A 25,708-nucleotide genomic window follows, 5' to 3' on the forward strand; every position below is an offset into this window, starting at 1 on the left:
AAAAGAAGGGAGGCGCGGAGGAGGAGTTTTGAGGACATATAAGCGAGCCCCTTTCCCAAAGGGAAGGTACCACCTTCACGGACCTCAACCTCGCGAAAGCGTTTTCTCGAAGATTCTTGCACCGAAACCGCTCTCTTAGTGACTTCCAAAATGGACACGTTCTCGCAAAGACGAGTGTGTTGACAGTCCTTCCACCTTCCTTTATGCGCTTTTCTTCCATTCTCGCCACCGCCGAGGAGGATGCTTTCCGAAATGCGGTGGCATTCCACCAAATACGAGAAAGGCCAAGTGTTATTCTGAGCCGAGATGCAACCTACCCAGTGGTTGTGTCGCACTCTGGCCTGGTATGAGCTACGTCTTCTTCCAAAGCGTGCGCTCGTCCCAGATCGAACTTAAATTTCAGCTCTGCTACCGCAAAGTCTTCGAGAGCAAGCGCGGCGAGTAGCCAGCACTGCCCATATCCCGTAACTCCTGTGTGTTCGAGCCCCGAGCATCAAGCTCGAATTGCCACAAGTGCAGTAATAATGAAGTTCGAAGTAAGCGTGGAGCATCTCGTGGAGAAGACTGCCGAGACGCTGGCGAAATTCGGCTTGTCCTGCTCTACGTGACGCATCCAGCGGGACAGAGATTGAGGTCATAGTAATCTCAGTGTATATGTCAGGATAGCTTCCTTCGGTGGGGGTAGTCAGTCCCAAAAGGCCTACTTTAGTCAACGGACGGACGAAGAGTGCAGTTTCACGATGGGGTTTCCTTCGCGTCAAGGTACCGGAAAAGAACAAGTCGTCGAAGATGCGCATGTATGCTTGCAACAAACATAGAAGCCAATCTGAGTTCCCAAGATCTGCTAAGGGCAGACACATGTCGAATAGTCTGTGAAGCTCGATTTTTGCTTGATTTTTGGTAGCAACGTTGATGTTCTTTAAAGTTTGCAGCAGGCGACCTAATAATTCTTCGGGGCTGTGTGAAATTGGATGCAACTCGCGGTGTAGTTGAGCATGAGTGAAAGGGCCCGTGCTCTTGAGGGAAGGGTTGCGGAGGCAAGGCGACATAGTGTGATGATCGAAGGTGAATCAGTGCCTTCCATGTTGCAGCAGATTGGGTGTGCTGGATTGGAAGAGAAAACGAGAGGAGAACCCTATCTTTCTGGAAGATTTAAGGAGATCGGGGGCCCTGGGCACTGGAGAGGTATTGAGGAACGTGGAAATGAAGTAGAAGGTCAAAAGGATTTAATGGGGGTTTATGTGCAGTTCCAAGTGCTCAGTTCGGATTTCAACTGGCAGACACTCCCAACAAGACCAGTTCGTTTGGAAACAGCCACAAAATGTTCCAGGCGCTATGGAACGGTCCAGGCGCTAATGTAAACCTCGAGCAAAACTTGAGATGACACTTTCAAAGTGGTTGAGATTAAGAGAAGGCACTTTCGAGCGCCAATTGCCATGGTAATGCTCCCGAAATCTAAATTCGTCGCAGAGAAAACAACTTAGTCGTGCCTGATCGGAACCCAGTCCACACCATCATCAATCCCAGAATCAGACTACATCGTGAACAAGGCACTTCTATTGAACACTCGCGCACCAACACATGCACTTTCAAAGAAGCCATCCCCTGGATCATGAGAAGGAAGAAGCTTTTGCCATCTTCTCTGCAGTAAGATGAACAGCAACAATCTCTTTTTCCTAAGGTCCAATCCCTCCTACTCATTTCTACTCCCTACCCGTCATCTCCTCCTTATTCGCCAACTCCGTCCGCTCTTTAATCGCACCACCCATCCCTCCTTTCCTGCTCTGTGCAACATTGCTCGCATTCACCACCTCCGGCTCGGCGGCATATTTCTTCAGATCCTTCATATTAACCACATCTAACGCCTTCTCGCTCGTAGCATGCAAATGGACTTTCGGGACCACGCTCTCGCTTGCTTGATCAGTCTGCTGGCTGGCGTGGTCGAACGCTTCTTTCCAGCGCCGGGCGCAGAGACACCATTTGCAGCCCACTGTCAGGCCAATGGACCGTAGGTTGTTTCCGCGGGAGGCGGTGAAGTCCAGGAAGGGGTCTGTGAGGGTTGCTGAGAACAGGAAGTTAGTTGAGTTGTGAATGGGCGGGGTATGGAGGCTGCAGTACCTGCTACGGAGTGGTTACCAGTGTCATCTGGACCGACGTCGCAGTAGCCGTTACCGTAGAAGCCTGTCATGGGCTCCTTGCTGAAGAGGCCCAGGGGCTTTTTGAAAACTGGACGGATATTTATAAACTGTTGTTCTGAATATCAGAAGGATTGGGACGCACCATTCAGAGACTTGTGAGCTTTGCCTGCCATTATTGCGGTGATGAGGAGAGAAATAGATAGAACAAGTTCAAGAAAATGAAATTGAAAGAGCTTTACTTGCATTGAAGAAGGAACGAAATAAGAAGCATACTGTACCTGAGTTCTGGTCCTGGAGATGCACTTGACACCAGCAAGCTCTGGTTGTCATGACGTTTAGATCTGGAAGCAGCGATTGGCAGGTCCCGCATTTCCAACCAGCCGAGATCTCGAGGCTCAACTTTGGACATCACCGGTTTGGTATAGCATGAGAAAAACAATTACTAACAATAGGAAAGTTACCTCAAAGAAAGTTATATGACGAATCTCGGGATCTTCTGAGAAGGCACCCCACTTCCCCTTTTGTCCCTGCAAGAAACCACCCGGCATTCTTACTGTAAGCCCTTCATTTTGATCAAGCCGGAAATAGAAACAGATTCGCAATAGCTAAACAGAGACAGGTCTTTCTCAAACCTTCCCCGCGGGACTTCTGAATATTGAAGAGGACTGCGTCGTTTCCTGCAACACCGAACTGGGATCTTCACCAGAAAGCCAGCCCCTTCTCGCCATTGAGGTGCAATAACACTGAGGTCCACTTTTGTACAATTTAATTGCAGCGTAACACAGAAATCAGCCACCATCCTAACGGAAAACGGGCCAGCTCAGCCCCAGCCTCCCCGGACCCGATACCGCTCCGCATCACCCCATTTCCCTCCCGCCAAGAAATTGAGCCGATCTTTATTTATATCGCCACGCAGCTCGCAGCCTATAAATTGGACCAATTTGGGAATGCACTCGCGAGATGAGATCGCCTCGTCAGGAGACTTCTTGTTCTCAGATTGATATTCATATTCATTATAAAGGTCTGTGTTCTGATCTGCTCTAGTGGCATTTTTGGAGGAGAGGGGATGTGGAGTGATTAAACTGGGGGCCAGGAACAGAACCAGAGATACTTTACCAGTTCGGATAGATGCTTCGGGGACCGTACTGGATCGGGGATCGTGGTGCTGAATGCCATGTCCGCCCTGCAGCCAACCCCGCAGCGGTTCGGTTCCTTTGAGCGGGAGGGCCAATTGGGAGGGGTGGTTCCCTCTCTCACTTCTCTTTCCCCAAACCCTCAAAATCGAGGAGACCATATGTCTCGCGCGATATTCAACAGAGGGTAGAGGGAAGAAGGAAATGATTTACCTTGCCGAAGTGGCGTGGAGATCGCGATCTTCGTAGTGGAAGATCAGCGCAGAGCTTGGGGACGGGGGCCGGCCTATCGATAACAGCTGCGGTCCCGCGGGGTTCAAAAAGTCCTCGTTCCTGCACACCTGACAGAACCCTCGTATCCCTTACCAAGTTCCATACGATGCACCGAAGAGCAGCAGTGTATCGACGGCCCGGAGCCAGGTCCGGGGACCTCGTCGTTTGCTGCATGGGGATGTTATACAAAGAAGGTGCTGTACGATATCTTGGTGAGAACAAAGCACGAATTGAAGGGGGTACAGCACTTGTAACGTAGGATTGTCACTGTGCTAAAGAAAGAGAAGATGTAGCGTTGGAGGGTACTGTATGGTGGAGACGGATCAGAAAGCTGCAGCTATGCGGTGCTGTGCTGAGGAAGCTTCAAAGTACGAGGAGGAATCGCTGGAAGCGTTGGCATTTCTCGGAAGCGAGGCCGTGAGGACGGGGATGAAGGTTCAGATGCTTGGCCGCCTGCGGCTCGTGAGTGGCACGAGAGAGCGAGTGAGATTTTGAGGAGCTGAGAGGGCTGAAGTGTGGTTGTACAGCTTACTCTCAATGATTTTGGGGCGATGGTACGGTGGGCTGATGGGTGAGTGAGATTTCGAGCTGGAGTTGCAAAATGCTGTCGTCGGTACCAGATGAGGAGCAGTTCTTCAGCGGCGAGAAGAGTTCATACAGTTGGTGGGGGGAAGCCAATTGGACGTGAGAGCATGGTGTTGTGCAAGGGGCGGTGATCAGACGGCGGGCCGTCGTCAAGGGGCAATGTAGAATCCGACGGCATTGCTGATCTAGGAATCCCTCGCTCTCCATAAAATTTCCATATCATAGCGGCCGTATGCAGAGGTCAAAGTTGAGACTGTTGATGTTTCCTGAAGATTACAGGTTCGACCGTCTCGGCTCATCAGGTGAAAGTCATCCGAGAAGGTCTAATCCAAAACCGAAAACAGTGAGGCTTTCCAGCGAGAGTGAATGGATGCCGACTGAGCTGTACTTATGGACATCTCACCTGCGATCCAAAATGGATGTGTAACACGCACGATGCATCGCCGCTCAGGTCTTGGACATCCGCGCGCTGCAGCATGATGTGAGAAGAGATACGAGTGTGAGTTTTTAGTTGGCTATGACGCTCAGATGATTTTGAAGTACCGGAGGCACAGGAACAATGGGAGTGTCAATCCACTTCCTGTTATGGTCTTCCAGGTCCAAGCAAATAGTGGTACCGGCATATGTTGAAGATAATATATTACCTCGAGGGCGAGGGCGTCTTTGAATGCCCTGCCTCGTCCATTTGTGCATGGGCGGACCTTCTGAAATGGAAGCTCGGGCAGAAGAGGCGGATGCTGTGCGTCAGTCAGTAGCTCCAACCTCACTTTGGCTGGACTATCGCGGCACTATCGCGGGCACCGTTTCCGAGAGACCTGAGGGCTTGATGGTGGCGTGGGATGCAGCTCTTTACTGCTTACTTCGCACTTTTCTTTGATGGGCTGCGTGCTTTGAAAGCGCCATCCACGTCGGCGAAGCTCTGCCCCTCGATCGATTTGCTCCTCCCCCTCCCTTTCACTATTCCTCTCCATCCACTTCGGCCCTTTCTGCGAGGGGGACAGTAATGCAGTGCAGTGCGGAAAGCTCCTGCAAAGATTAGCTAAGCGTCCCAACGTCCCAATAATCAATTCATTGAGTATTCTCAGACAATCAGCCGAGCGTTTTGTGAGACTCTCATGGCTGGGCGGTCACTCGTGTAGCGGAGGTTCCGTGGTAATGGGAAAGACTCAAAAAGAGTATTGGTGTTACAGAATCTACGCGGATGCAGCGAAGGCCACGGATTGAGAGAAACATCAGGCTGAAGGAGATTTGACGGAGAGAAGTGTGCTCGGGACTTGGATGCTCTTGGATCAGGGATGGATGAGACTCGGTAATCTTCCTTGGTCTGGCTGCTTCTCCTTTTCGATGTTTCGAAACTTTAGAGGGTTTGTCTGTGCAACAACTTCTTGGGACGCGGGTGCGGAGCGGGAGGGAACCGTGAGAAGTGGAGGAGAAGAGAGAAGGCGGCTTGTGCCCAGTTCCGAACAATTTTCTCCCTTCTTGATGATGGCCTCCCAAGACATCTTGGGACTCGGCATCTGCGCTGCCTTGCATCCATTTTTGCGGGACCGAAATGCTTAGCGCTTTGGGGGTCCCCGATTCTGGTGGGCAGAGGGCACGCATTCGCGTGGAACAGAGGCATCGAGGATGAGCATTCGAGGGAGCAAAAGGAAAGACATCTGGGCCTCAAATGCGGTGGTTGGGCGAATGGCCGGGCGACGAGCACGCTTCACTTCCACGCTTCACCTCGCCTGAGCACGTAAGCAATTTGACGACCATTCGAGGCCTCGTCGGCGGACGCGCTCTGCGCTCGCGCTATAGCCGGGAGAAATGTTCTGACTTGTGCCTGATATTCTGCACCGTCGGTCTAATAAATCGAGCATCATCGAGCATCGTGATGGGAATCTTGATGAAGCCAAGCAATTATCCGGTTGAAGTATGGGGTACATGTTCGGCGTCGTGGCACGGTGGAAGCCCTTCAGCGAGGGATCATTTGACTTTGGCCTCCTTCCTTCCTGTGCCTGGCGAGTAGTCCGGATGAAGGATTCGTCAGGTACAGAGGAGAACAGACGAACCTTGCATCTTCTTTCCCAACTCCTCGTTCGCTCGTCAGCGGAAACTTGCTGTGCATGGGACCGTCCACGAGACGAGGCAAACCGGGGAATTAATAATGTCGAACTTGATACTCAAAAACCCTGTGACCGTGATATCTCACTCTGCCCTTCAATACTAGAGAATAAAATGCGCTGAATCGGGCACTTGGGTAGATGCATATCGACAGCTTTTAAAACATCCGAAAGGCTCCGAAATCCATGTTCATATACGTCGTAGATGTCCAGGTGTAGCTTCACTGTCCAATATCTTGCTCTCTTGCTCTGCTGTACCTGACTTCAGAGGGGACTTATGCATGTGCGAGCTTGTGTAAGCAGGCCCAATGGAGCAGCTGGCTGTCCACCACCACCGTCACCGTTTCACGTCCATTCAGAGCCCACCACACGACCGCGCTTGTAATGCCATTGCTCTCCTCCCCTCCTCCCCTCGGGTGAGGTTGCAGAGCCACGCCCCAAGAACGCCTGCCTGTGTGCTGTGTGCTGTGTGCTGTGTGCTGGTTGATGCAAGGTCTGGTCTGGGCCCGGAATGGGGGAACCGACCGCCCACGCCCGAACCAGCCCTTGACCCCCATCGGCGGGCTCGCTCTCGTCTGAGTCGACTCTCGTTTCTCTCACGAGTGCCCGCGGCTGCTGCCCTCTGCCCTCTGCCCTCTGCCCACTGCCCCGTCCCCGTCCTTTCCCACAGCTGTGGCATCCTGGGCGCGACCAGGGCTGGCTAGTCTCATGCTGCGCGAATCACCGCAGCCAGTCACAGCAAAAGGCTGCCCTCGCTAGCTGGCTGGCTGAGTAGAACGCCTCGTTCTCAAACAAAGATCCTCCCCTCATGCCGACGACAATTCCTCTCACCACTCACTCTGCACATACCCTCCTTGTGAATCCTCTTTGCTGTGACTATATACTTGCATTTGCACTTGCTCTACCTCACGAGATCCGCCGAACTCTTCCATTCACGGACCAAATGGACTCTGACACCGCCCGCATGTCGAGACAGCGTTGAGCGTCACCCAGCGTCGTGACTTGGCAGCGAGCCAGAACGACCCGCGAACTCGCCCTCGAACTCCACGAATTCCACGATTCCCTGGCAGATCAACAATCAATATGCCTTCCCTCGTCATTCCACAGTCCGGGCTGTCGCTGGGAAGCTTCCCGGCACCGCCCTCCAAGCCCTCGTCAGCATTTCCCGATGTCTTCGGCCTGACCTTGACGGACGGAGTGATTGAGGAAATGATAAAATGCGTGCAGAATGGGAAACTGATCCAATTGTCGTTGGGAGAGCATCCCGTGAGTTTCCAGTCCATAAGTTTAGTACCGACCATATTGTGCCGAGTTTGGTTGTGGTTTTGTATTGTTCAGTCCATTTTGACAATTGCTTCGCTTGCTATTGTAGTCCACGATAATACGAACGATTCACTGACCATCCACACCATATAGAATATTTCGTACGGATCAAAAACCCAGCATCTTTCTACCTCCCATGAACCTTTTAAGTTCGACCTCTTTCAAACGATCAATTCTCCAAACTCGTCTTCAGGCTCGCCAGACATGGCCTCCTCCAGACCCAACTCGAATAGAAGTACAAAGGTCGAAGCCAAGGTTCATACCCGATGGATGGCAAGTCTTGGCGTCAAGTTTGACCCTACGAAATTTGCCCCGAAGGTGGTTAAGAACTCAGCGAAGGCAAATGCAACAGCTACCTCTGCAACCGCTGGAGCAGACGCCGCACTTGCAGCACTCCAAAGCTCACTTGCGGAGGAGAACGCGAAGAAACAAGGAAACACGTGAGTACTATACTCTGGAGGAAGCATACAAAAATTGACGTAAAATAGGACAAAGCTCATCAAGGACGGAAGCTTGCCGGCTCCTGGCCGCCGAGGTCAAGTGAAGCCTTCCAATAAATCAAAGTTCTTGTCACAAAATCGTCTTGGCAGTGATACCACGCGATCGATGCCCTCGAGCCCGGCTCTCAGTGGTGTTGGCTCCCCATCGCTTGGTCCCACCTCGGTTCCTCTATCTCAGCAGCAAGCGGAACAAGCGAAGGCCGTTCGCAAGCCAGTGATACACCTCCTCGCGGTTGAACCAATGACAGAGAAAGAAGTCAGGGAGAAGATTGACGACGAAGGACAAGAACAATTGATGGTAGCCTTATTGAGAGTCGGCGATTTGAACCAGACAACTAAGAAATGGGAGTTGAGAAAGTCGTTCTTCAAGGAACTCGATGTTTGGGCTTTCGAATATTCCACGACAGCCGATCGTCAGCGCGCAATCGACAATGCTGTCAAGCAGTACGATAAGATGAGGCTAGGCGTCAGTGAACCCCAATGGGACCGACTCTTAGAGAAGTCGGAACGCGGAACAGGCAAATGCCTCAGTAAGCTCCAAGCCCAAATCGCTGCCGGACCAGTTGCCAGAGGACCCAAGATCAACGTTCAGAAAGCCGACGAGTCCGGTCGAGATACTCCTAACGGCGATGATGATGTTTTAATGGATAAGAAGGTGTCCAAGATCAAGGGGGAGAGCCTGAGTCGCTCAGTCTCCCAGCCGCCACCAACAAAGTCGAAGAAGGTTAGCGAGAAGGAGAGTCAAGCCAAGAGACTGCTCTCGAAGAACCCAGCGAAGTCTGCAACGAAATCTGCTCCGGCTAAGAAGGCTCCCCCACCCAAAACTGGCACCAAAGTTCTGTCCTCAGAATTCGTGAACGATTCGGACGAAGAAGACGATTACCCAGTCCCGGCGAAGCCAGCCCCAAAGCCGATGAAGCGTTCTAGAGATGAGGATCTCGACACAAGTGATTCCAGTATCCCTCTAAGTAAGAAGGTCAAGAAGGACACTCCCACTACTCACAGGGTCTCTGACGCGAGCCAATCGTCCCGAACAACCACTTCCTCACATTACTCTTCCTCCAGCAGCAAGATAAAGGGTAACTCGCCTCAGAAGTCATCACCTCTTGCCTCCTCACCACCGACGAACGCCTCCGATATGGAGAGCACTTCCGGCGAACGAACCTCATCATCCGAATCACCAGCAAGACATCTCTCAACCAAGAATTCCCGTTCCCCAATCCACAAGCGGCACCAAAAGTCTTCGTCCGTCTCCTCATCCGGCTCATCTCGATGCCTCAAGCCAGAGGTCACGGATATGGCGAGGAGATTTAAGATGTTTTACCCGAAGTACAAAGCTCTTCATCAAGAGTTGGCCTCGATGGGCGAGCACCGCGACAAGCAGAAAGAAAAGGATCTATTCGACATGCATGCTCGCCTGGCCCAGATGAAGAAGGAGATCGAGGCTGGTATTATCGATGTTGATCAAAGGAGTGACTAAGCATATGGGCGGGGTTTTCTTAACTGCATGGCGAGGTGTTGGTACAATGGAGTTTACGGAAGATTTGGCGTTGGCATGGAACAATGAGCACTAAAAGATGTACTATTGCATGGAAGGGGCATTTACGAATGAATGCAGGCATGGTGGCACCATACGATATGAATGAAGGTCATTGAGAACTGAAAACTGCCTCCTCTGAATGTGGCTTGTGATATCCGTGCCTTTTTAAGACCCAGTGGTCTCCATTTCTCAATATCCTCACATCACTTGATGCACTGGATAGGTAAGCGATTATTGTCTCGGTCGCCGGGGTTGGGGGCTGGTATGATCCTGTCGATATTGTCTTCCTTGTGGGGAGTTCCTCTAATGCTCTTTCCCCTCCGCACTGTTGCTATGTAGCCACAGTAAGCTTGCTCATTGTGCCCCCCCATCGCGCCTTCCTAAGCTCCTTTCACCTTTCAAGCTCCTTAACACCCTAACATCATGCTTCCCTCCATCCACCATCCCGTTCTGAAGTACAAATAGCTCACTTCTTACTGGCACTGTCTCCGAAAGTATTACCGTCCCAAACCCAAAGTCCACAATGTCCGATCCGCCCCCCGAACACCAGATGGAAGCACAGCAAGCACGTCAAGCATACCGGCAAGCACAGATAGTCTTCCACCAAGCACAACAAGCCTACCATCCAGCACTGCAATCTTTCCTCCGGCAAGCACTGCCAACCTTCGAGCAAGCACAACAAGTCTACCTGCAAGCCTGCGAGGAGCATCTAGATTCTCAGGAACTACTGGAAGACCTGGAAGAGCAGCAAGCCCCCGTGGAACAGCTGCTGGAGGTATACGCGCAAGAACAGCAAGCAACCCTCCAAGAACTACGAGCCTATCAGCAAGCACAGCAATCCTACGACTCAGCAAAAGAAACCTTTCGCCAGGCACAGATAGCCTTCAAGTCAGCACGACAAACCTTCCAGCAAGCGCAGCAAGCCTACGAGCAAGCGCAGCAGGCCTACAAGCAGGCCACATACGCGTACGAGCGAGCGGCGCTAGTCTGCGAGCAAATGAAGGAGTTGCACGAGCTGGCGATGGGACATCGGGAATCAAAGTAACTAGGGAAGAATGCGGCAGGGTATGGAGCTTAGGGGGAGTCAGGAACGTGAGCTTCTAGGGGGTGCTTTAGAACAGGAAAGGACTATCTTGAGGAGGCGGTTGGAGAATAATTGTTTTGATATTTGATGGGAGGAAGGCTGGGAATTCAACTAAGGAGTGATTTGAAATACGAGTTCTTTTGTGCAGAGGAGGCTTAGCTTAGCGCTCTTCTCCATCGAGCGTAACTTGAATAGATCCAGCCTTGGACCCAGCAGTTAGTAGAGTGTAACCAGTGTCCATCTACGCCTTTGCCCCTCTCCTCAGCCACCATCCTATTAGTAAACTTCTTTAAAATGTAAGTGGCGGAATTAGAAGAAAGGATGGAAAATTGACGGCTAGTTTCAGGGAGAGGATTATTGACTTTATTCGAGTTTGAGATTTGCTTTCAATACCTCGTCCGGGGACCCAATGTCAAATAGCTCACCGCCCATTTCCCTCGGCAACTCCCCACCCCCCCCCCCCTTTTATTGTTCTCCTCCCAGAGCTCGTCATCAGACATAGCTGCATATATTGCCGCCTTTGCAGGGTATATATTTGCTCGTTTTCTGGCTATGATTTCGTCGACTTTGTCTTTGTTGAGATTGAGGCGTGCGATGGCTGAAAGGTCGTTGGAGGATGGCATGTTGGTGGCGGGTTCTGTGTTGAAATAAGTGTGGTGATGCGAGTTATGTTTTGTTTGGAGGAGAATGAGAGATGGGAAGAGAGCGGGGGGGAGGGGCAGAAATGGGGGGTTTTACGGACGTTGGGAGGGGCGTGCATGGAAATAGATGGAAAAACGCCTCTGCTTTAAATCGTTGCTGGGGATTGGAAATGGCCTGAGTCGTTACATCAGGTGGGGAGTGGCTATTATTAGGATTTGAGAAGGATATCACCCTGAATCAGGCTTAGAGAGCAGCAGTGAGGTGAATATTGATCAGCCCAATAGAGTCCAACCCATGGTGAATTCTTGATTTAACTCCTCCGATCCTTTCCGTATGACGTCTGAAAGTTCATTTTGAAATAATGAATGCAAGTGAAGCATTCTAAGAGGGATGACTGAAACATCAGCATCCTTCTATCAATGCTTGCACGCTTGCACGCTTGCCCAGCCAAACTTGCGCCGAAATGATGAGGAAGGCCCCTCCACCAAGGAAGTTAAAGTGCACTCAAATGTGCTCGAGGTGAAAGAGATGTTCAAAATTTGTTTCTAAGTGAGTTCAAGATTTTGGTTTAACGCTTTCATTCGTTTAGAGGGGTATCACGTGGTCATCCATCCATTTGTTGTGATTTTTGCAGACCATCGAATGTAAAAGCTTCTAATACTCAACGCACCGATTCCCTCCGAGTGACGTCTGAAATGCCCCTGGTCGCCTATTCACAATGGAGTGAAAGTGAAGTATTTGAGCTGGACGCGGGGACGGGACTACAAGGTCAGGAGCTTGCTAGCAGTGCTCTTCAGGCTACACTTGCCTGAAATGACTTTGGAGGACACAAGCCCGTCCACTTTGGACAGCTGAAATAGAAGCTTAAATGTACAGAGTCGCACGAAATTTCAAGGCAGGAATCAAGATGTGTAGTTCAACGCTTCAATTCATTTATTGGCGCGTATCGCGTTATCATCCATTGCCGCGTAAATTCTCCAGACCATTGATCATTTGCATGTAAAGCATCTAACATTCCAGACTTCCAGACGGAAGAACACCGCATATTCACCCAATGCCCGTTCCTCCAGCCCAAGCTGGAATTCGCCATGCCTGTACGCCGAACGGAATCGAATTCGAATGAAGTTTACTGGGTCTTGAAGAGGAGGATAGCGTAGTGGCCGAGGTAGAAGTAAATAAAGTGCTTCGTCTCGTGGGTGACAAACGAGCCGAAGTTGCGACCGACGATGCAGTGCCAGGTAGGGCCCTTGCGCTCATCGAACTGAAGGATGATTAGTCGGGTGGTTGGGATTCGAGGATTTGAGTTCATACGGTCTTCTTGATATGCATTGCAATGTCCTAGAGGGGTTTGTTAGTTTTGAGTTCTCGAAAAGGGGGTGCCTCTGAGGAAGGTTCATCGCTCACCTTCTCGATGCTGAACTTTGCCATAGCTTCTTGTGCTGTTGACGCGATTAGCTGTGGCCCGTGGAATATTACATTGATCTTGTCGTTAGAATGTGAGCCCATACCAGTGTCAATTGCCTCCTGTTGCATGTCCTCGCTCTGTTCGATCTGTCAGTGACGTTGCTTCCGGTGGCATGATATCACGTCAGATCGAAACGTTTCGCTCACCATGTCTGCCGACTTGATCTGGGCTGGAAAGGAAGTATTAGCATGTTTATCTCTCAGATCGACGCGTGGAATGAGAATGGACGAGCCCAGGCTCTATTTTTTTACGTACCCTCTAACTTATCCTTCGGATTGCTCGCCTTCTCACTAGACATCTTTGCGGTTGTATCGGTTTCTTCCGTCGGTCTCCTCGTTACTTGAAAGGCTTGAGAAGTCGAAAGTTAGTCTTCGTTTGGGTGTGTACCTTGAGCTCGGGATGTGGTTTGTCTGGGTTTGGTTGTTCTTGAAGGTGGGAGCGAGAGTGTGGAAGTCTTTGTCAACCTTGGCGACGCGTCGGAGGAATGGTTGTTCGGAGGCGGTATCAGTGGTGTAGACAATATAATTTAGGTTGATTTGAAGCTCTCCCAGGTCGGAGACCGTGGAGTCGTTCGTCGTTCCTACCGCCATTGGTCGGAATCGTGTATCGCTGAGTAAGCGCTGAGTAATGTGAGTCCTCTCACGCGGGGGCACCCCCGCTTGATTTCGGAATCGAAAGCGAACGGGCCGACCATTATCCCGGCTCATAGTGGACAAATAAAGCGGCGCTGAATTCTGGATGCTCAATATCCAAGTCAAGTTAGAGATACTTTCCTCACTAAATGTACACATGCGATGTCGTATATTCATCTGGCTTTTCAATATCTTATAGGATATCAATTCTTGCCCTTCTCGACTCCAAATAAATGTACAGCTTCTGCTTGGGACATTGGGAATTTAGTGCTGCTATTTTTGACCGCTGTGAGCCAGTCAACTTGAACTATTGCAGATGCTTCCACTCCAATAGCTCCTTCGATCTAGGGTACATGCAAAGTCCACTTCTTGTGATTATCCACGAGATCATGAATCATTTAACAATTGTCTCCTTCAATAACATCTTGACCAAGGACACTAAAGTTTAGTGCCGCTTTTAATGTCCACCAAAGACCGGTTCTCTTAACCGAGCCGAACTTTTTCTTAACCTTGTCAATTTTCAATGCTGCTGCATCTCTGGATTTAAACAGCGAACATCATGTCATGATAACTGGAATCCGCACCCAACAGATCATGGCCTCTTCACGAATCTTCATCAAGGGGCTTCCTCCCACCATCTCCGAGGATGATTTCAAGAAACACTTCAGCACAAAATCCGAAATCACAGATGCCAAATTGATACCCCACCGGAGAATTGGCTATGTAGGGTACAAGACCCCAGAGGATGCCGAAAAGGCAGTCAAGTACTTCAACCGGTCATTCATACGGATGTCAAAGATTGGTGTGGAGCTTGCTCGACCCGTAAGTGGCCTGGATTTGCATCTATTCTATCTAACATCTCGCAACAGATCTCTGATACCACTTTACCGAAATCGAGGAAAGCACAGCGAGAAGAAGACCGCGAAGACAGCAAGGCTCGTCTCAAGCTACGGGCAGAAGCAGAACATACATCCTTTCTAAGTACCGGAACGAAGCGAAAGCGTAGTGATGTCGACGAATCAGATCCTAAATTGAAGGAGTTCTTGGAGGTCATGCAACCTGCCTCCAAGTTGAAGACATTGGCGAAATCTATGGAAGATGAATCTATGATGGAACCGCCCACAAAGGTGCAAGCTTTAGAAATACCGGAAGGGGAGAGCGATGGCGAATATGAGACGGTACCACAGAAGCCAAGGAAGAAAAGTCCTCCCAAAGTTATCGTTGCGCCTACCCCAGCTCCAATCGCCACCGAGCAACCAGTAGCCCTTGAAGAGCCCACGATAGATCCTATAGCACCCAATGCTACCGATGATGATTGGCTTCGGAGCCGTACAAATCGTTTATTGGATCTGATGAGGCCGGAGGATATTGTTGCTGGTAGAACAGCGGGTTCGAGTCGTCAAAACGTTGAACATGTAGCTGAAACGAGCGCCAGCGTCGATCAACCTGTCGGTTCAAACGACAAACCTGCAGAGGAAACACTTGAAGATCAAGGCGAAGAGAATCCAGATCCTACCATAGAGGCAATCAAGTCGAACGGCAGATTGTTCGTACGAAATTTGCCATATTCAGCATCAGAGGATGATCTACGACGGCACTTCGAACCCTTCGGTCCATTGGAGGAGGTACGCATCTCTCCCTTTTCTCTTGTTATATCCGTCCATTTCATGATGAATATCCAGATAGGGACAGCTTATGCTTCAAGCATGTGATGTGAACTGGACGAATATTTTAGTAGATGCTTCGTGTTTTCTGAAAGTGGTCATTTCCTGGTCTGATCTTTGTACCATTTTCGCGATATTTCGATGCTAATACCTATTTTATTTCAGGTACATCTTCCTGTTGATGCCAAAGGTGTTAGCAAGGGATTTCTCCTTGTTCGGTATACTGATCCCTCCGCTGCTGCCGAAGCCTATCACAATCTTGATGGCGAGCCCTTTCAAGGTAGACTCCTTCACATACTACCCGCTGCTGCAAAGCGAGAGAACAAATTGGATGAATTTGCGATTGCGAAATTGCCACTGAAGAAGCAAAATCAGATTAAGAAAAAAACAGAAGCTTCATCGACGACCTTTAACTGGAATTCCCTGTATATGAATCAAGACTCTGTGAATTCAGCAATTGCTGATCGCCTCGGAGTGTCCAAATCAGAGCTTTTGGATCCTACATCTGCAGATTCTGGAGTCAAGCAAGCAATAGCAGAAACGTCGGCCATCCACGAAACGAAACAATACTTCGCAAAGCATGGAGTCGACCTGGATGCTTTCAAGAAGCGTGAGCGAGGCGACACATCCATTCTGGTCAAGAATTTCCCCTATGGAATGTCTCTCGAAGAGCTGAGAAAGATGTTTGAAGAGTTTGGCCAGGTGCTTCGGGTGCTGATGCCTCCGGTCGGCACCATCGCAATCGTCGAGTTTGCCCAGCCAACGGAAGCACGAGCTGCGTTCGGGAAGTTGGCTTATCGCCGCATGAAAGATTCTGTGCTGTTCCTGGAAAAGGCACCAAAGGATGTCTTTACCAGTGTGAGCAGTAATGCCACAACAGTGCCATCTGATCAGCGGGGAGGGCAGTCCGCAGATCAGAAGTTGTCGACATCTGATTTTCTGGAAGTGGGGGTGGCCTCCGAAGCCATCGACACTTCTACCCTATTCGTCCGCAATCTCAATTTCTCCACCACGAGCGCTGTTCTTACCGAGACGTTCAAGCCTCTCGACGGTTTCATGTCAGCTCGTGTTAACACAAAAACGGACCCGAAGAAGCCTGGACAGGTCCTCAGCATGGGTTTTGGCTTCCTCGAATTCAGAAGCAAAGCACAGGCTCAAGCGGCACTCAAAGCCATGGATGGCTACGTTTTGGAAGATCACAAACTACTAATCAAGGCTTCCCACAAGGGGCTCGATGCTGCAGAAGAGCGGAGAAAGGAGGACAGGGCCAAAAAAGTGGCTGGCAGGCGGACCAAGATCATCATCAAGAATCTCCCCTTCGAGGCAACCAAGAAGGATGTACGAGCGCTGTTTGGTTCTTACGGCCAGCTCCGGTCAGTTCGGGTACCCAAAAAGTTCGATCATTCAGCTCGTGGCTTTGCGTTCGCAGACTTTATCACGGCCCGCGAAGCGGAGAATGCACTAGAGGCTCTGAAAGACACTCATCTTTTGGGTCGCCGCCTCGTTCTAGAATTTGCCGCCGGTGATGCACTCGATGCTGAGGAGGAGATCGAGAAAATGCAGAAGAAAGTCGGCTCGCAAGTCAACATCGTTGCATTGCAAAAGCTCACTGGCGGAGGTCGCAAAAAATTCAATATTGAAGGCGACAATGTAGATGAAGATTGAAGGGGTGCCAAAGGTATTTGTTCGATAATTCGTTCGCCTCCCTGAATTCAATTTCCTCTCGAAAGTGGCAAGCGTTCATCCCCCTTGCCGTAAATGTTGCAACCCTCTTTGACTCAACCCTGCACACAGATCTCGAAACTCCTTTACAATACCTTATCTGAAATATCAATACCCCGCAACTCGCCTCGATAGTTCAATAATTTGAGGCGCGCAGTGCATCGAAGGACCAAGGAATGTCTGAACTCTTACCTTTATTTTCAACTCCCTTGATTTGAGACAATGGCAATCTTACAACGCCCCCAGAACTCTCCTGCCGCTCTTAGACTTTTCTATAAAGAGATTTTCATATGGCACAAGTGATAGGCGTCCTGCGGGGCTGCCAGTCAATCACATGCTCAGCAGCGCCACGAACCGATGTATTTTGGGAGATATTGCTCCACGATTCACCGAATCTTGTGCTACATTCTCAGAGTTTTCGTGTTTTCCCTAACCTGAGCCTATTCCTCATCGGGACCAAACAGCGCGCGCATGCTCCAACTGGATGAGCATTCCTTTTATCGCTACAGGAACAATCCGTGTTGATAGACCGATCCTAAACTTGACCCGTCCTTGCTTCAAAGGATCGAAACTCGACCACTCCAATGCTGCCTTTGTTCCCAAAACCGTTGCCGAGAGATTTGATAGAAGTGAGCACACTTCTGGGCTCTTTCTCGGTTTAGTGCTTGCCTGTATGGCGAGGCGGCGACCAGTCCAGTCCGTCGCTTGTGTTGACTACACCCCTCTTATAACCTACGATCTGCTGCTTCATTCTCAGGTCACCTGTTGGCATTCCCTTTCCTCTTAAGTCGACTGTTGACCCTCAGGCTGCTGCCATTCCATCAAACATTTTTTACTACAATCCTTGTTCTTTTCTAACCAACAGAAGCTCGTCGCACACAGCCTTTACAAATTTACAAGTTCCTGAATGTCCAGGTGACTACGCTGTAGAGATTTTGCAGAGTTCTCGACTCGGGTGAAGCATTCTTAACCCCAGTCCCACATCGATGGAACAACGCCGCCATATTCTTCCCTCTCAAAGCTATCCATCTCAGCTCCCTCTAGATGATGTCAACGGACTTTCAAGCAGACAACCACTTTCGGATGCTGCTGGTAATGCTCAACTTCATGCTCTGGCACCAGCCGGTATTCATCATGAGAGAAAAGCGCATCAATCTCGGACGGAGAGTTACAGGTCTATGTACTCTATGCCTACATTGCCATCACAGCCAGCAAGGCCACCCATGGTCAATTCGCTTGAAGCTCGACGTCAGAGCACACGCAGGCGACGACATATGAAATATAGTCGCAATCCTATTGTTGATTCTCCTCAGTATCAAGTGTACCGTGCTCGCCAGTCCCGAGAGGGCAATACGGAGGACGCAAAATGGCCACAATTACTCGAAATGGCTTTCCTCGATGGTAAGCGCTTTTCACGATGACTTTGATCATCTGGCTAACGAGCTATAGCGCTGATAGAGATTCCGTCGATGGGCCGGCGGAAGTTCTCTTACAAAGGGAAACCTCACGGTCGGAACGAGTTGATCAAGGAGTATCTTTGGATTGCGTACCTCCAAAGTCTGGCTCCGGGTCAGCGGCCAGATCCCAACATGGCTCGTACACGGAAACAAGTATCGAGCCATATCCAAGTGCTGAAGGGTTTCCTGCGGGACCATCCTGCCTGTAAGTTCCCTGTTCTTGGTTGAGGGGTGGAATTGACACCCCGTAGTTGATCGACTCTTCCCCAGCAACAAGGCTCCTAAAAATGGATTTGAAGATTCTTTCAAGAATGATCCCTGTCTGAGAGCCCTTTCAGAAGGTCGCCTGCCAAGCAAGCAATATGACTACGATAACATGGATCAGGTTGCTATGCACGCACCGATGAGACCGGTTCTATTCTGGCTACTGATCACGTCGTCGTCCGTTCCGGATGAAGTCAACGGTAAGGATGTCCACGAAGAAGATCTGCTCAACGAAGGAATGGTAGCGCATCGATTTACTGGACTCTCCACTCAACGGCAACGTGATAGTCTTGAAACGATCTCGAATTGGAGGCAAAGGTTCCCGTACCTTCAACAGCTCGTCACTGCAGGCGAACTGCATTGTGATATTATCCATATGGACGTTTCACTCAATCTGCTAATGTCTCATCCTCCAGAAGGAGCTGAGCTGTGCTGTCAGACGGTCCTGTCATTCTCTCAGCCCCACGAATACGAATGGCGTATCATTACCACGCTCAACAGACCTCCAGAACTCTACCGCGATCCTCATTCAGATCCTCCAGTGGAGGGAGAAGCCTGCCTCTGCCAAGCAACATCACTAGGTGACGGCGAAACTCGCGTCAAGATCCCATTCCCAGCAGTCGGCTGGGCCAACGCCGTCACATGTCTCACCAATCTGCAATCCAAATACGACGAGAAGCGCAAAAACCAAGCCCTCGGCCTAATGTCCAACAGCAACGCTCGCCCAGCCCGCGAATACGTCGAGCAAATATCCATGTACCAAGAAGTGCAATCCTCGCCCGGCCCACGCATGCCCTTCACTCGCCGTGCAATCATAGTCTGGACCTTTCATCAAGCCCACGGCGGCGAGGGCAACGGCACACACTGGCGATACCTCGATGCCTCTCCCCCGCGCCGTTTATGCATGTCACCCTCCCCCCATCCCAGTCACCATCTCTCAGCCTCCATGTCCGAGAACTTCGCCAGCTGGGCCGAAACCCCGCTCAGTATGCATCAAAACCTCATGGATCCTTTTGTCCAGGGCCTCGTCACGCTGCCTAATACTGCAGGCCCGCAATCCCCTTTCGATGCGAGCAATTATGGCTATGTGGGAGGGGGCGGGAGCTTCGATTTGCCCGGCGAGAATCTGAGTTTTGTGAGCAATAACACGATGGACAGTGAGTCGACGCTGGTGGATCATGATACGGCTGCTCATATCGACCATTTTCTATCGAATGTTAATACGGGGTTGGGAGATTATGATCATGGTGCTGCGAGTTGGGTGCTTCCTGCGACGGAGAACTTTGATGCCGATCCGGCGTGGGCAAGTTATAGTGTTCCGAGTAGCACGCCGGCAATTGGGTGGGATGGTGGGGATGGGAAGGGGCATGGTGGGTGGAATGAGGTTGGGGTTGGAGATGTTGATGTTCATGGGAAACAGATAAGGTGGGGCGAGGATGAGGGGAAGCAGGTGTTGCAAGAGTGGACTGGGAGTCCGGTGAAGGCGAGCAGTTACGTGGAGAATATCGAGCAGAAGCTAGGGGCTTGGATTGAAGAGAATGGAGATGGGGAGGAGAGAGGAGGATACGAAGAAGTTGGTAATTCGGAAGGTGGCTATGGGATTGTTGGAAATTTGAGGAATGGATACCCCGAGGTCGGAGACATGCATGGAGTTATTGGGAACAGCATGGAGCATGGTGGTAATGAAGAGAAGGCTTACATGCATGAATGGGATGTGGTGGACGATGGTTTCGACTATGCATCTCTTGCAGAACGGTTGAAGACCTGAGTCTACCTCCTTGGGATGCTGGAACTCTACATTGAAAGGATCTTTCGACAAGGTCCCGCTGCTCTTTCATTCTGCTTCAGTGTGTTTTTGTTTTTGGGTACGCCAGGCCACACTGGTATTTTATGACAGCCGTAATTCTTCATTCGCGACGTTATGAAAACTTGTGTCCCCTTCTGCAGCAGTGTCTTTATTGATCCTGCCAGCTTTGTCTAGAATTGTTCATCAGGTGACTTGCGATAATCCTCCCCCCTTGAACGGAAGGAGCCGCCGCTCTAACGGGAAGCTACTGTAAATCGCCTCCTTGCGCACAGACAAACGTAGAATTGGCAACCTTGCATCTAAAATATCCAATTAAGTGTCCTTCCAATACATCCAATCCATCCAAAGAACGTTCTTCAATATCTCAACATTGAGTAATGTTTCTGAGTCGAAAATCAAGGGCGGGAACTAAAGCCTTGTGTCTCGCTGGACCTGTTTCTAGTGTACGGCGTACCATGGGAGGAGAGCCTGCTTTCTTCTATATCACCTTGTATTCGGTGCTTCTGTTTTATCGTATCGCATTGCTAGTCGATATATGCCGAGGGTATTATTGTCTTGTTTGTTATTTCCGAGTTGAAGTTCAGGGCGGCCTTGGGATTATACCAGGAGAACCTGGCCATTCAAAATGCTGTTGCTGAACCACTTTATGATCATCCCATTCTCGGGCCTCCAGCAGATTCTTCGTTGCGTTTTGAGGAAGTCCCTTCGCTCTTGGAAGAATCCTCCTCCTCCTCCTCCTTCTCCTTCTTGTACCTCTCCACAGCCCGTATCATTTTCGATTCGACCAGGCCCAACTCTTCCCAAGAAGGCCAGTTAATTTGGCGCTGCTGCTTTCCGCTTTCGTAAATCTCTGTGGCCACGCTGTCGGATATTCCCAAAATAAATTGGATATTTAGTAGCTTCATCGCGAAGTCGTAGAATTCGCAAAATAGCTTTACCCACCCTGGACCGTGGCCAGTCACTCCCCATGGGTTATTGGGACTCGATGTACATGAAAAACACCGCAAGAATAGCTGTACGCCAGACAGTGCGTCATCTCGTGTAGTAGCGTGGACATGTAGTCCAACAGCCGCTTCTCGGAGTGCTCTTCAAGTCTCTCGTAAATTCGAATCAGAGTTCTACAATCATCTGGAGTTGACCCAAGCTTAATTGAGACTCCCTTAGCTTTAGATCTCCATTTACCACTGGCATCTTCTTTTCGAATGAACCTCAAAGTGCATTTCTCCCAAGGGAGAGCTCCCTTAAAGAACACTCTATTGAAAATGTCATGGAATTCGTGGAGGAGTTTTTCGTCATCCGCCACTGTTCTTTTTCTCTGATTCTTGCTTTTCAGAGCTTTAAGATTGCCTCTCAGCCACTCTTGAACTGAGGGGTGTATTTCGCGCTTGTTCTCGGGGAAATAGCTTGGAGGGATTAACAATTTGCAGCTGAAAAGACCTTTTTCTGCAAGAGACAAAAGCAGGTCATACCAGGCCTGGACATCCGGATGCAAACCACCGATATAGTCAGCAAGATGATTCAAGTGCTCCTGCATCAGATATAGGAGCTGCTCTCCTGTAAGCGATAAATGGTTGAACGCGCCATTCTCTCGTCCGGCTGGGCCCAAAAAGCATCGAGACATGTTGGCAGCTGGTGTCTGTGGGTTCGCACGAGATCTGGAGGTCGAGGTGGACATTGTGGTATGTTTCGTCGGAGCTTTTGGCCGAGGGGCTTGAGATGGGAGCTTAAGGAGGATGGGGAGGTATGGTTCCGTCTGGATTCTGATTTGAGTCTCCGTGGTGGAAGGAGGAGATCCCGGCGCAGGTATTATCCGTCTGGACTTCGACGACGTTTTGGGATGAGAGGAGGTTGTGCTGTAGTCTCCTCGTCGTTTGTATGGAGTATTATGGTGGTCAGACGGGTCGAGATAGCTCCTGTTGGACTGAAAATCAGCGTTTCGTGGAATGAAGCTGTTTCCTCCCCAGTTTTTGCCCGGGTCCGGAGGAATGACTTACAGCTAATGGTCGACAGTACTCTTCCCAGTTGATAGTATCAATTGCAGATAAGTAGGATGAGGGTTTGCATCTCATTCATGGAGAGTTGGATGGAGGTTGGAGATTTTGTAGATTTGGGTTGGAGTTTTCGAGTTGAGCTCCTGTGAGCAATACCCCCGCTAGCTCGATGAGGATGTCAAGCTGCTCACACAACCACCCTCGCAAAAACTGCTAGATGCAATTTCAAAATTTGACTAAGCCCCTTTTCAAGTCTCAATTGCCTTTGGAAACAATCCAACTACCAAAACATGGACCTGCACTGTTATTGTGTTGTCCACTCCACCTTTGGTCATTGAGGGGCATGCTACGACAAAAATCAACAACTCAAGGTGGCTTTCAAGTCTACCGCCACTTCCCAAGCTTTGCTGATACTAGTAGAAGACCTACGTCTCATCTGCCTTTCTAAGAACACCTACTGTTATCAACATGTACCAAAAGCGTCAACTAGCTGTAAGTGATTGCATCCCAACTGTTGCATTCGTCCCATGTCAACCAATTGCTGACGTTTTGGTCTGTTTACATAGGCAGCCTGATCGCGTCAACCATACGCCAAAAGCTACCTCTTTGACTACAAATTTCCTTTGACAGCGCTCCTAGCCATTGACAACGGATTTCGATGGCTCCTACACTTATCGAATGCTTCGAACTGCGAAAATAGGTTGAACGAAACTCTTCTGTTGTGTTACGACAAGATCACGGAGCTTTGCAAGAAGGGGCTTCTCAGCCATTGCATATTTCTCTCACATTCGAGACGTAAACCAAAATGATTACGAGCTACATCAGGAGGCACTTTTTGACTCGTTCCAAGACTTCGAGGTCGTTTTCATCCATTCGATCCTTAAATAGCGTGCCTATTTGATACGGCGGGTAGCCTTTTTGACTTGTTCCAAGGTTTTAAGATCAAAGCAAAGGACTACCCGCCGTATCAAATAGGCACGCTATTTAAGGATCGAACGGATGAAAATGACCTTGAGGCCTTGGAACGAGCCGAAAAGTGCTTCAAACACATTGAGAGTTATCAAGTCAAGGGCCATGAAGATGAAGACGAGGGCAAAGACAATGACGACACCTCTCACGATACAGGTGCTGACTTGGCTCTACGGGACACATTCTTTGAGGTCTTCAGCGGGGGTTTTTTTTGGGGGGCTCTCCCAAGAAGCTGTTGCAAATGGACCTTCATTCGGAAAGACGATGGGAAGTGGACTTCTTCCTCTGTCTCTGATAATCTGGGAATTAGAACATCTAAGTGCTTCAAGTCTGATAAATGTCCAACGCTTGCTTGAGGGATTGAAAATTCAGTCCTATTTTCCTTGTGTAGAGCGAGAGCGTGGAACAAATATTAACTACGAAAGCAATTAACCTGTATCCAAGATTGAAAAGGTATCCTCTGGAATCGTATACCAACTGGTTGCAGCATGTCACTGCTCGGGGGCTATAGTTTTTTATCGGATCTGTCTGTTCTATTGGAAGTAATCAGATCTGGGCGTTGAACTACATCTCCAAGCACTTGTCTAGTCTGACATGAAGACCAAAATTCCTCTTATTCTAGAACCCTCGGGCCTCCACCAACCTCCCAATGGGCTCAATGATCTAGTATTCCTTCATCGCCTGATTCGTCAACATCACCGCCGTCTGTCGAATCCACCGCCATGTCCTCGTATTCGCTTGCGTCTTCCCCTGAATACTCTTGTTCGTCCGTCTCGCCCATCTCGTCACCGCTGAGATCCTCCTCTAAATCATTATTTTGAGTCGGAGGTAGAGGAGGTTGAATGGGTGGAGGGGGCTGTTGAATGAGTAGAGGAGGTTGTTGAATGGGTAGAGGAGGCTGTTGAATGGGTAGAGAAGATTGGGTGGGAGGAGGAGGTAACTTTGGATCCACCCAATTCCATTCGTGGGCCGGTACGCCGCTCAACCTCAACACATAAGAGATGAAGTCTATTTTGACCATATTCATCTGTGAGAAATCTATCTCCTCTATGCTGATTCCATTGTCGTGCAACTCGTACCACAGTTCAGTACGAAGACCGAGTGAAACTGGGAGCCTTAGAGTACTTGTCGCGAACTGCTCAACAGCCGCAGCCACTTTCAGCCAAGGCAGACCGTGTCCAGAGTGGCCGTGTCCCGTATCAAAAGACCTATCGCTCCATATGGTAGGATCCGGTGGGGTAATATCGAGAACTGTGTGAACCATTTCGTGAAGCAGGGTGCCCAAGTAATCGAGTAGTTCTGCCTCAGGAGTGTCGCGTCGGTTGAATCGTTGATATATCTCAATGTCTGCCCGTCTGTCCCCATTGTGTAATATCTCTGGAAATGCCTGCCCCAAAAGAGATGGATTCGCACTCGCCCATTGTGCTGCCGTAGGCCCTTCTTTCATAATAACCGTCAACTTTCAATTATGTCGTCCCAACATGCCCCCAAATATGACCTTGCTGAACCGCATGAAGTATCGTTTGAGGAGTTGAGAGAAATTCTCGGCGGAATCTAGGGACCCAAAGTAGGAAAGTTGTCCGTTGAGGTCGTAGGCTTCTCTGTTGAACCAATTGTCCAGGTGAGGACCTTGCTCAGCTTGGGGAACCTGCAGGTTCTTTACCAACTTCTCAGCTACCTCAGTGAGGGCATGGTGGCCAGCTGTGCTTCCCGGAGTTGCAATTGCGTGGGTGCTCATTTTAGTCGTGTGTGATTACCTGGGTTCGTCTCGAGTGTTTACGATTATCCTATCAATATTACGGCGACTTCGGAAGATATTTCCTGGACTCCCTCGTTTTCCTCCGCACTCCGAGCACCCGAATGCAAGGCAAGTTTCTAGATCACACCAAAACAGGCATTGAGAATAGTTTAGTTCAAAGTATAAGCTGCCTGTCTAAAGACGAAAGGAATATTTGCTAAGAAAAGACCAGCTGAAAGGAAATATATTTGGTCGAAGGCAACCGCTAAGTGTCCTGCTTGGTGTCAGCCTTCTGGAAGACTTGGGCAAAAGGTCATTAATTATAATAGTCCAGGGAAAGGGGAATGAGTCCCAACAGGTTTGAGACCACACAAAGCTGAAAAGTCGGAAGGAGGTCACTGTCGGAGGAGGATACGTGGGGGCTGGTTCTTCGAGCTGTAATCTTAGCTTGCTCGTAAGAAAACCAAAGATGTATTTGACAAAGAAGGTTGCAAATGCCGTTTTTGAAGCATACCATTGCTACTAGAAACATTTAAATAGGTTAAGATTTGGAATTAGATTTAACTTCGTGGTAAATTTTAAGGGTTATCTGAAGTTCACGTTCTCGTGCGACCGACTTATGAAGCATCCTCTCGCTTCTTGCTTGGATAACAAATTTTCTCAATACCTTACTCAA

General features: G+C 49.7%; 12 protein-coding genes across 12 annotated transcripts; 5 read left to right on the forward strand and 7 right to left on the reverse strand.

Moving 5' to 3' along the window:
* Positions 1 to 392: 392 nt before the first annotated feature.
* Positions 393 to 1,049, reverse strand: K444DRAFT_628610 (uncharacterized protein; the record flags this gene model as incomplete). Its single annotated transcript, XM_024882930.1, has 1 exon — positions 393 to 1,049. The coding sequence occupies one exon, from the start codon at positions 1,047 to 1,049 to the stop codon at positions 393 to 395; it is 657 nt and encodes a 218-aa protein (XP_024738494.1).
* Positions 1,050 to 1,445: 396 nt separating this feature from the next.
* On the reverse strand, positions 1,446 to 2,311 carry K444DRAFT_652262 (uncharacterized protein; the record flags this gene model as incomplete). Its single annotated transcript, XM_024885779.1, has 3 exons — positions 1,446 to 2,062; positions 2,119 to 2,226; positions 2,281 to 2,311. 3 exons carry the CDS (start codon positions 2,309 to 2,311, stop codon positions 1,704 to 1,706), a joined length of 498 nt encoding a protein of 165 aa, XP_024738495.1. The 3' UTR covers positions 1,446 to 1,703.
* Positions 2,312 to 2,958: 647 nt separating this feature from the next.
* Positions 2,959 to 3,718, reverse strand: K444DRAFT_628612 (uncharacterized protein; the record flags this gene model as incomplete). Its single annotated transcript, XM_024882931.1, has 2 exons — positions 2,959 to 3,303; positions 3,485 to 3,718. The coding sequence occupies 2 exons, from the start codon at positions 3,716 to 3,718 to the stop codon at positions 2,959 to 2,961; spliced, it is 579 nt and encodes a 192-aa protein (XP_024738496.1).
* Positions 3,719 to 5,124: 1,406 nt separating this feature from the next.
* Positions 5,125 to 5,888, reverse strand: K444DRAFT_374136 (uncharacterized protein). Its single transcript, XM_024872299.1, has one exon. The coding sequence runs from the start codon at positions 5,729 to 5,731 to the stop codon at positions 5,243 to 5,245; it is 489 nt and encodes a 162-aa protein (XP_024738497.1). The 5' UTR covers positions 5,732 to 5,888; the 3' UTR covers positions 5,125 to 5,242.
* A 545-nt stretch (positions 5,889 to 6,433) lies between these two features.
* K444DRAFT_719984 (uncharacterized protein) lies at positions 6,434 to 6,938 on the forward strand (the record flags this gene model as incomplete). The annotated part of the gene is made up of 1 exon (XM_024888469.1): positions 6,434 to 6,938. The coding sequence occupies exon 1, from the start codon at positions 6,543 to 6,545 to the stop codon at positions 6,936 to 6,938; it is 396 nt and encodes a 131-aa protein (XP_024738498.1). The 5' UTR covers positions 6,434 to 6,542.
* Positions 6,939 to 7,648: 710 nt separating this feature from the next.
* On the forward strand, positions 7,649 to 9,829 carry K444DRAFT_374171 (uncharacterized protein). Its single transcript, XM_024872300.1, has 2 exons — positions 7,649 to 7,997; positions 8,046 to 9,829. The coding sequence occupies exons 1-2, from the start codon at positions 7,762 to 7,764 to the stop codon at positions 9,535 to 9,537; spliced, it is 1,728 nt and encodes a 575-aa protein (XP_024738499.1). The 5' UTR covers positions 7,649 to 7,761; the 3' UTR covers positions 9,538 to 9,829.
* Positions 9,830 to 10,120: 291 nt separating this feature from the next.
* On the forward strand, positions 10,121 to 10,642 carry K444DRAFT_628615 (uncharacterized protein; the record flags this gene model as incomplete). The annotated part of the gene is made up of 1 exon (XM_024882932.1): positions 10,121 to 10,642. One exon carries the CDS (start codon positions 10,121 to 10,123, stop codon positions 10,640 to 10,642), a length of 522 nt encoding a protein of 173 aa, XP_024738500.1.
* A 1,568-nt stretch (positions 10,643 to 12,210) lies between these two features.
* Positions 12,211 to 13,353, reverse strand: K444DRAFT_374198 (uncharacterized protein). The gene is made up of 5 exons (XM_024872301.1): positions 13,176 to 13,353; positions 13,044 to 13,106; positions 12,728 to 12,957; positions 12,635 to 12,661; positions 12,211 to 12,584 (listed from the first exon to the last, which is right to left on the reverse strand). The coding sequence occupies exons 3-5, from the start codon at positions 12,854 to 12,856 to the stop codon at positions 12,450 to 12,452; spliced, it is 291 nt and encodes a 96-aa protein (XP_024738501.1). The 5' UTR covers positions 12,857 to 12,957; positions 13,044 to 13,106; positions 13,176 to 13,353; the 3' UTR covers positions 12,211 to 12,449.
* A 661-nt stretch (positions 13,354 to 14,014) lies between these two features.
* On the forward strand, positions 14,015 to 16,749 carry K444DRAFT_642592 (RNA-binding domain-containing protein; the record flags this gene model as incomplete). Its single annotated transcript, XM_024884756.1, has 3 exons — positions 14,015 to 14,242; positions 14,290 to 15,045; positions 15,250 to 16,749. The coding sequence occupies 3 exons, from the start codon at positions 14,015 to 14,017 to the stop codon at positions 16,747 to 16,749; spliced, it is 2,484 nt and encodes an 827-aa protein (XP_024738502.1).
* A 1,280-nt stretch (positions 16,750 to 18,029) lies between these two features.
* Positions 18,030 to 20,295, forward strand: K444DRAFT_526123 (uncharacterized protein; the record flags this gene model as incomplete). The annotated part of the gene is made up of 3 exons (XM_024874517.1): positions 18,030 to 18,207; positions 18,256 to 18,468; positions 18,515 to 20,295. The coding sequence occupies 3 exons, from the start codon at positions 18,030 to 18,032 to the stop codon at positions 20,293 to 20,295; spliced, it is 2,172 nt and encodes a 723-aa protein (XP_024738503.1).
* A 689-nt stretch (positions 20,296 to 20,984) lies between these two features.
* On the reverse strand, positions 20,985 to 22,089 carry K444DRAFT_719990 (uncharacterized protein; the record flags this gene model as incomplete). The annotated part of the gene is made up of 2 exons (XM_024888470.1): positions 21,517 to 22,089; positions 20,985 to 21,277 (listed from the first exon to the last, which is right to left on the reverse strand). Exons 1-2 carry the CDS (start codon positions 22,007 to 22,009, stop codon positions 20,985 to 20,987), a joined length of 786 nt encoding a protein of 261 aa, XP_024738504.1. The 5' UTR covers positions 22,010 to 22,089.
* A 1,860-nt stretch (positions 22,090 to 23,949) lies between these two features.
* On the reverse strand, positions 23,950 to 25,032 carry K444DRAFT_628620 (uncharacterized protein; the record flags this gene model as incomplete). Its single annotated transcript, XM_024882933.1, has 2 exons — positions 23,950 to 24,753; positions 24,793 to 25,032. 2 exons carry the CDS (start codon positions 25,030 to 25,032, stop codon positions 23,950 to 23,952), a joined length of 1,044 nt encoding a protein of 347 aa, XP_024738505.1.
* Positions 25,033 to 25,708: the final 676 nt, after the last annotated feature.

This window comes from Hyaloscypha bicolor, assembly GCF_002865645.1.
Source record: "Hyaloscypha bicolor E unplaced genomic scaffold K444scaffold_56, whole genome shotgun sequence".
Lineage (NCBI taxonomy): Eukaryota > Fungi > Ascomycota > Leotiomycetes > Helotiales > Hyaloscyphaceae > Hyaloscypha > Hyaloscypha bicolor.

Excerpts from the sequence above, each read along its gene's own strand:
- K444DRAFT_374136 (XM_024872299.1), bottom strand. The coding sequence starts at position 5,731 with ATGCGTGCCCTCTGCCCACCAGAATCGGGGACCCCCAAAGCGCTAAGC.
- K444DRAFT_374171 (XM_024872300.1), top strand. The coding sequence starts at position 7,762 with ATGGCCTCCTCCAGACCCAACTCGAATAGAAGTACAAAGGTCGAAGCC. Across the intron at positions 7,998-8,045 it reads GCGAAGAAACAAGGAAACAC|GACAAAGCTCATCAAGGACG; the intron begins GTGAGTACTATA and ends GACGTAAAATAG.
- K444DRAFT_374198 (XM_024872301.1), bottom strand. The coding sequence starts at position 12,856 with ATGCAACAGGAGGCAATTGACACTGGTATGGGCTCACATTCTAACGAC. Across the intron at positions 12,662-12,727 it reads CAAAGTTCAGCATCGAGAAG|GACATTGCAATGCATATCAA; the intron begins GTGAGCGATGAA and ends AAACCCCTCTAG. Across the intron at positions 12,585-12,634 it reads CAATGCATATCAAGAAGACC|TTCGATGAGCGCAAGGGCCC; the intron begins GTATGAACTCAA and ends ATCATCCTTCAG.